General features: G+C 41.2%; 1 protein-coding gene across 1 annotated transcript in view; it reads right to left on the reverse strand.

Annotated features, from left to right (window-relative positions):
• Positions 1-8,966, reverse strand: part of DOCK3 (dedicator of cytokinesis 3) — a 283,176-nt gene that overhangs the window by 62,692 nt on the left and 211,518 nt on the right. The window contains exons 23-24 of the mRNA XM_010851790.1: positions 7,414-7,584; positions 4,215-4,407 (exon numbers count right to left, since the gene is read on the reverse strand). Of these exons, the coding sequence (XP_010850092.1) occupies positions 4,215-4,407; positions 7,414-7,584 (364 nt within the window). The remainder of the gene's footprint in view (positions 1-4,214; positions 4,408-7,413; positions 7,585-8,966) is intronic.

Here is an 8,966-nt window from a genome sequence, read left to right on the forward strand (position 1 = left end):
ATTTAGAGAAGAGCTAATGCCTATCCTTCTAAAACTCTTTCAAAAAACTGCAGAGGAAGGAACACTTCCAAATTCATTCTATGAGGCCACCATCACCCTGATACCAAAACCAGACAAAGACAACACAAAAAAAGAAAACTATAGGCCAATATCACTGATGAACATAGATGCAAAAATACTCAACAAAATTTTTGCAAACAGAATTCAGCAACACATCAAAAAGGTCATACACCATGATCAAGTTGGGTTCATTCCAGGGATGCAAGGATTCTTCAATATACAGAAATCAATCAATGTGATACACCATATTCACAAACTGAAAGATAAAAACCATATGATCATCTCAATAGATGCAGAAAAAGCCTTTGACAAAATCCAGCACCTATTTATGATTAAAACTGTTCAAAAAACGGGCACAGAAGGAACCTACCTCAACACAGTAAAGGCCATATATGATAAGCCTATAGCAAACATTATTCTCAATGGTGAGAAACTGAAAGCATTCCCCCTAAGATCAGGAACACAATAAGGGTGCCTACTTTCACCACTATTATTCAACATAATTCTGGAAGTCCTAGCTATAGCAATCAGAGAAGAAAAAGAAATAAGAGGAATCCAGATCAGAAAAGAAGAAGTAAAGCTCTCACTGTTTGCAGATGACATGATACTGTACATAGAAAACCCTAAAGATAGTATCAGAAAATTACTAGAGCTAATCAGAGAATTAGCAAAGTTGCAGGATACAAAATTAATACACAGAAATCACTTGCATTTCTATGTACTAACAATGAAAAATCAGAAAAAGCAATTAAAGAATCAATCCCATTCACCACTGCAACAAAAAGAATTAAATATCTAGGAATAAATTTACCTAAGGAGATGAAAGAACTGTACACAGAAAATTATAAGACAGTAATGAAAGCAATAAGATGACATAAACTGATGGAGAGACATTTCATGTTCCTGGGCAGGAACATGATGTTTTCACAACATCAATATTGTGAAAACGACTACACTACCAAATGCCATCTACAGATTTAATGTAATCCCTATCAAATTACCAATGGCATATTTCACAGAACTAGAACAAAAAGTTCACAATTCATATGGAAACACAAAAGACCCCGAACAGCCAAAGCAGTCTTGAGAAAGAAGAATGGAGCTGGAGGAATCAAGCTTCCTGACTTCAGGTTATACTACAAAACTACAGTCATCAAGAAAGTATGGTACTGGCACAAAAACAGAAATGCAGACCAATGAAACAAGACAGAAAGCTCAGAAATAAACCCGTGCACCTATGGGTACCTTATTTTTGACAAAGGAGGCAAGAATATACAATGGGGCAAAGACAGCCTCTTCAATAAATGGTGTTGGGAAAACTGGACAGCTACACGTAAAAGAATGAAATTAGAACACTTCCTAACACCACACACAAAGATAAAGTAAAAATGGATTAAAGACCTACATGTAAGACCAGAAACTATAAAACTCTTAGAGGACAACATAGGCAGAAATAAATCAAAGCAAGATCCTCTATGACTCACCTCCTAGAGTAACGGAAATAAAAACAAAAGTAAACAAGTGAGACCTGATTAAACTTTAAGCTTTTGCACAGCAAAGGAAACTATAAGCAAAGTGAAAAGACAATCCTCAGAATGGGAGAAAATAATAGCAAATGAAATAACTGACAAAGGATTAATTTCTAAAATATACAAGCAGCTCATGCAACTCAATACCAGAAAAACAAACAACCCAATCAAAAAGTGGGAAAAAGACCTAAACAGACATTTCTCCAAAGAAGACATACAGATGGCTAACAAACACATGAAAAGATACTGAACATCGCTCACTATTACAGAAATGCAAATCAAATCCACAATGAGAAATCACCTCATACCGGTCAGAATGGCCCTCATCAAAGAGTCTACAAACAATAATGCTGGAAAGGGTGTGGAGAAAAGGGATGCTCTTGCACTGTTGGTGGGAATGTAAACTGATACAGCCACTATGGAAGACGTTATGGAGATTGCTTAAAAAACTAGGAATAAAACCACCATATGACCCAGCAATCCCACTCCTAGGCATATACCCCGAGGAAAACAAAACTGAAAGAGACACATGTATCCCACTGTTCACTGCAGCACTATTTACAATATCTAGAACATGGAAGCAACCTAGATGTCCATCGAAGATGAATGGATAAAGAAGTTGTGGTACATATACACAATGGAATATTACTCAGCCATAAAAAGGAACGCATTTGAGTCAGTTCTGATGAGCTAGATGAACCTAGAACCTGTTAAACAGAGTGAAGTGAGTCAGAAAGAGAAAGATAAATACAGTATTCTAACACATATATATGGAATCTAGAAAAATGGTACTGAAGAATTTATTTACAGGGCAACAATAGAGAAGCAGACACAGAATAGACTTATGGACATGGGGAGAGGGGAGGAGAGGGTGAGATGTATGGAAAGAGTAACATGGAAACTTACATTACGATATGTAAAATAGATAGCCAAGAGGAATTTGCTGTATGGCTCAGGAAACTCAAACAGGGGCTTTGTATCAACTAGAAGGGTGGGATGGGGAGGGAGATGGGAGGGAGCTTCAAAAGGGAGGGGATATATGTATACCTATGGCTGATTCATGTTGAGGTTTGACAGAAAACAGCAAAATTTTACAAAGCAATTATCTTTCAATAAAAAATAAATAAAAAAAAAAAAGAAAGAAAGCACCTGCTTGAAGCAACGCTCACAGCTTGAGTGAATGCAGTGGCTTCTTTGAAAGTCTGTGCAAACCATTGATTTTATATTCAGTCCAGGAAGTGGTGAAGAGAGAAGTGCTTACCATGAACAGTTACAGGTAGAGAAAAGCTAAGTTTCTTGGCGGCAGATTTAGTCTCAGTAATTCCTTACACAGGCATTGTTAGGTTAAAGGGGGTATTTGTTTTATACTGCAGATATGTGTAGCTCTGGGCTGAGAAGTGATTGTTCTCATACTTTGAAAGTCAAACTCAAAAAAAATTTGACCACCAAGAAGTTCTAATTATAAACATTCTAATAATAATTGCTTTGTTAGCATTTTAGGTTTATTTCTGCGCCCTAGAAGTTCATTCCACAGTGTGATATTCTGCTTAAAGGACAAGACTCATGCTGATTGTAACATCTGACTACTGAATATTTGATCATGTTGATTGTGGCTTCAGGTATGAATCCAGAGGTTCCTTCTGAAAGACAGTCCAGGCTGTTGATTGTATTATATTGCCTTTTTTTCCCCCTAGTTTTTTTTTTTTTTTTTTTTTAATTTTTCTGACTGTACCAGGTCTTAGTTCTGGCATGTGGGATCTAGTTCCCAGACCAGGGATTGAACTCATGCCCCCTGCATTGGGAGTGTGGAGTCTTAGCCACTGGACCATCAGCAGGGAACTCCCGGATCGTATTATGTTTGTCAGGCTTTCCTAATCTCTTTTGGAGTGTGGTGTGCTCAGTTGCTCAGTAGTTTCTGACTCCCTGCCACCAGTGCCATGGACTATAGCCTGCCAGAATCCTCTGGATGTGGGATTTCCCAGGCAAGAATACTGGAGTGGGTTGCCATTTCCCCCTCCAGGGGAACTTTCCTTCCCAGTGATTGAACCTGCGTCTCTTACATCTCCTGCATTGGCAGGCAGGTTTTTTTTACCACTATTTAAAGTGTGGAGGGCTCCCTGTCTATGTCTTTGTCTGACCTTTAGAGGCTCCTCCAAAGAGAGGAAAAGGAATCTGTCTGTCTGGCAAGGCAAGGAAACAAAGTGCAGTGGGTCCTCAGGGCCTCCTTTCAGGGTTTCTTTTCTTTCCTTGACTCATCCTACCTTCTTGGGCTAGACCTTTCTCTCTTGCTCCCCCTCCTTTCCCTCTGCTTTTTCATCCTGCTGGGGCCGTGGCAGACCCCTTTCTTGGCAGCTGGCTAGATTTGTGGGCCTGGAGGTTGCTCTGCAGGCCACCTCATGTGGGTCCCTAGAAATAAGCTGTGAGGGAGGCAGTAGGCCTAGGTTTTGGCTGCATTCTCTAACAGAGTTTACCAAAAACTCTGCATTTTAAGGTCCACTCACTTCTCACATGATGGCTGGTAAAACTGATCCTTTGCTTACCACTTGGCCAACACCCTGATAAGGAAGAAAGGTGAGTCTGACTCTCATCCCAACTTGATTTACCTGAGAAAGAAACTTGATTTACCTGAGAAAGAAAACAGGCGACTATCCACAGTTCTGGCAATGGACTGCAGCTTCACCACATCCATCGACTGCCCAATGTGCACAGTGCTGGGCATGCTCCCCAGAGTCCCTCTCACAAACTCCGCCACCTCCTGCACAGTGAACATCTGCAGGAGCTCGTCAAAGATAGTCGGGAAGGAGTTGAGGAGTGCAGCCTGCAGAAGCACATGAAGGTCTGGTTAGCTCAGAGTTAGGTTTGCATCCATCTGTGTGCTTAGACAATGACACACAGTGGTGAGAGGCTGAGAGGTAACTGCAGCACCCCTGTCTTGAACAGGCTCCTCCCTGGCCTGTGATTCTATCCATCCCTGTAGTAGTCTTGGGGCTGAAGCAGGAGAACCAAAAAGGAAACCAAAACAAGAGAACTTACTGGGATCCAGGCCACTAGAAGCTTTAGAACTTGCCAAGGCATTTGTTGGCAAGGGAAGGAATTATATAGAGAAATTAACTCCATAGCTTAACATCCATAGCTGTTTTTGCTCATAAAGTGGATTTAACTTATTTGTCTGTCTCTATGATCAAGTTCTTGACTTTCCAATTTCAGCCCCAAATTCAAGCCAGGAAACTCTCAAAGAAGGGAGGTCAAACATAACTGAGCACAATCAAGCAGCAGTAGCTGAACTCCATTCACAGTCCTGCAGCCAGCAGTCCAGCTCTGAAAACTGGACCATTTCCCCAGAATAGTGACATTTATTTGAAACCATAAAATCTGAAGACTTTGTAAATTATTTCCTTCACATGCGATGCCTGGCAGTCTCAAGCGTGAATCCAAAACGGAGGGAGAATGTGTGGATGTAGTCAGCCGTGAAATCCTGAAGACTGCTGATGATGCTGGCCTAGAGTTCAGTGACCTCGACTGACTAGACAAGTGGTCTGTGTGTGTATGGAGACTTCTCTCCTAGGATCTCAGCTCTGGAAGACCCAGGAGGTGGCCTCTTGAGAACAATCAGAGCCTCTGGGAGGCAGAGTAGTTTAGAGGAAAGAGAATGGGTTTTGAAATTGGACAGACATGAGTTTAAACCCCAGCATTACCACTTATCTGCCACATAACCCTGGGTGAGTTACTGCCTAGTCCTCCTTTTTCTCATCTATAAAATGGAGATGAGGCTATCACTTATCTCCTCTATTGGTATGAAGAAGAAGTTTAGGTGCACCAGGTTAATTTCCAGTAGACTGCCTGGCACACACACCAGGCCTTCAAAAAATGCTGGCTCTTGTTCAATCTCTCTCATCTAAATGGAAATAGCATGGGAGGCTCTTCACGCTGCTCAGTCCTCTTAGATTATTAACCCAAGATTTACAAAGGGAAATGGAGTGTCGCCTTGAGACGAGGTGAGAGTGCACTCTTTCTAAGTGGCAGGGTAGGGGAGGAGAGCTGTTTTTCCTGATTGCTTCATCAGGCAGTAAGACACTGTCCTTGACTGAGTGAAAATTTATATGGGGCAACAGGTCTGTCACACTGCACTCTATGTTCAGGCCAGGACCATGACTGAACTGTGAATTCTATCTGCAGATTTATAACTCCCTGAGATATCAAGGACACCACTTCTCAGTAATGAGAACCAGCACAAAAACTAGATACAAAGACAAAGGGAGGAATCAGGTATTTCTTTTGGCTGCATCACAAAACTTGCAGGACCTTAGTTCCCTGACCAGGGATTGGTAGTGAAACCAGGGGCCATGTTAATGAAAGTGCCAAGTCCTAACCACTGGACTGCTAGGGAATTCCCAGAAAAGCAGGTAATATTTCACAATCAACGACCAACAGTAACTGATTTGCCCTCTTAAATGGTGAAATTTTCTAATCTCATGGCACCAGGACAGAAGGACACTTGCACCATAACATCTCCTAGTGGTCAGAATCAAAGACATAAAGTCTGACTGAATTGTATACGTGCTGAGGGTTGTGAAACTCATGAAACATGAGCCTGGTACCAAAGGAGCAGGTCTGATTCTGACTCAGGTCTAAGCTGAGGATAGATCTAAGCTATTTATCCGGAAATGGGAGGAACATGGTACTGAGAAGAGGGCATTGCTAAGTTCTCAGAAAGCAAATCTGCCTTGCTCTGCTCGCTACCTCTGAGGTCCCCAGATCTCCACAGGCTCAGAGATGAGTAGGTGTCCTGGGTCTTGGCTGGCAGGAACTGATAGGCTGGGGGAGAGAGATGACTGGCCTGGGGTATTCAGGAGGGGAGACCATGGAAGGAGGTTTTCTTATAGAGATACCTGGTGACCTTGATGTATTCCACTTTTATAGAGGCTATAGCCCAGCTGTTCTTTTGTTCTCTGGGCCAAGGGGCCTATGGGCAACTGGAATCTAGAGGCAACATAGGAGCAAGTGGGAAACAAACAAAAAAAAATTGGGACTATTCTAATCTTAAAGGAGATATTTGAACATATATCTGTGCTGACAGACCTAGCAGTGACTGAATGAATGGACGTGACAGAGGCTGTCTAGTCTCTGTTCATAAGTTTTGATGTAATAATTGCCTTCAAGAAATCAAAGAAGTATAATTCATTAGATACAATCTTGACATTTATCTGGAAGAAAAAAAATAACCTCTTTGTGACTGGGGTAAAGAACAATATCCTTGATCCCTTCTAGGGTATGGTTGCATGGGAAAGGTAACTGATTAACTGACCAGACATATTTAATATAAGGAAGCAAACTTCCTTTCCATGCTACTATTTCTAATAGAATCTAATCCTAATTCTTAGCCAAAGTTTTCTAGTTATTTCTGCTGTTTTTCAACCAATTTCACTTTTAACTTCTAGAATGGATCAATGCTAACCTGAAGTTGTTAAAATTAATACAATGACTAGGAAATAAAATTCTCTTTGCATTCTGAATATCCTTTATAAATAAGATGTTCATGTACAACTAATAGTATGGCAGCTAAATAAATCTGGCCAAAAGAGGGCAAAGTTAAGCTTCTTCTCCACCATAAAGACACGTGGCTGTTTTATATTTGGAAGCTGGGACACAGTTGGCTTTGAAGTAAAAATAGCATTGTATTTTAGCAGGTATTTCCTTATACCTCAACCCTTACTTGAAACATAGAAACCTGGCAGGGCTTTGACTTTGGAAGCCAGAGGACAAAGAAACCACCTGCTAAGACAGACAAGAATCCAGCAGCAAAACTTTCCTGCAGCTCACAGACCTGAGTGAAAAGGAGTGTTTCTGAATTTCTGCTGTCCAGACTGAGCACAAACCGGATGGACTGGAAAAGCTCTTGGATGCTGGACCGGAACTGTTCCTCTTCCATCCCACAGGTGGCACGTGAGTACAAGATCCTTGACTGCACGATAAACTTGAAAAGGTACTCCAACGCCTGGCAGTGTGGGAGAAAGAGGGATAGACAGGTGTTAAAGATGGGCTTCCCAGGTGGCGCTAGTGGTAAAGAACCCGCATGCCAATGCAGGAGACATAAGAGATGTGGGTTCAATCCCTGCGTCGGGAAGATTCCCCTTGAGGAGTGCATGGCAACCCACTCTAATATTCTTGCCTGGAGAATCCCATAGACAGAGGAGCCTGGCAGGCTATAGTCTATAGGGTTGCAAAGAGTTGGACATGACTGAAACAACTTAGCACATAAAGATGGTCAGGAACTAATATATGAAGGAGTGAAGGGTAGAGTACCAGCAAATTATACACTAAAATTGAGAGATGGACATTTCCAACTTTGGAGATAAGCACTTTAAAATTTTTAAAAATTTTTATTGGCATGTGGTTGATTTACAATGTTGTGTTGTACTAGTTTTTGGTATATAGCAAAGTGACTCAGTTTATATATATATTGGAGTGGCCATCATGGTCAACAAAAGAGTCCAAAATGCAGTACTTGGATGCAATCTCAAAAACGACAGAATGATCTCTGTTCGTTTTCAAGGCAAACCATTCAATATCACAGTAATCCAAGTCTATGCTCCAACCAGTAACGCTGAAGAAGCTGAAGCTGAATGGTTCTATGAAGACCTACAAGACCTTTTAGAACTAACACCCAAAAAAGATGTCCTTTTCATTATAGGGGACTGGAATGCAAAAGTAGGAAGTCAAGAAACACCTGGAGTAACAGGCAAATTTGGCCTTGGAATACGGAATGAAGCAGGGCAAAGACTAATAGAGTTTTGCCAAGAAAATGCACTGGTCATAGCAAACACTCTCTTCCAACAACACAAGAGAAGACGCTATACATGGACATCACCAGATGGTCAACACCGAAATCAGACTGATTATATTCTTTGCAGCCAAAGATGGAGAAGCTCTATACAGTCAGCAAAAACAAGACCAGGAGCTGACTGTGGCTCAGACCATGAACTCCTTATTGCCAAATTCAGACTTAAATTGAAGAAAGTAGGGAAAACCACTAGACCATTCCGGTATGACCTAAATCAAATCCCTTATGATTATACAGTGGAAGTGAGAAATAGATTTAAGGGACTAGATCTGATAGATAGAGTGCCTGATGAACTATGGAATGAGGTTCGTGACATTGTACAAGAGACAGGGATCAAGACCATTCCCATGGAAAAGAAATGCAAAAAAGCAAAATGGCTGTCTGAGGAGGCCTTACAAATAGCTGTGAAAAGAAGAGAAGGGAAAAGCAAAGGAGAAAAGGAAAGATATAAACATCTGAATGCAGAGTTCCAAAGAATAGCAAGAAGAGATAAGAAAGCCTTCTTCAGCGATCAATGCAAAGAAATAGAGGAAAAC

Source organism: Bison bison, unplaced genomic scaffold, assembly GCF_000754665.1.
Source record: "Bison bison bison isolate TAMUID 2011002044 unplaced genomic scaffold, Bison_UMD1.0 scf7180017864304, whole genome shotgun sequence".
NCBI classification, from domain to species: domain Eukaryota; kingdom Metazoa; phylum Chordata; class Mammalia; order Artiodactyla; family Bovidae; genus Bison; species Bison bison.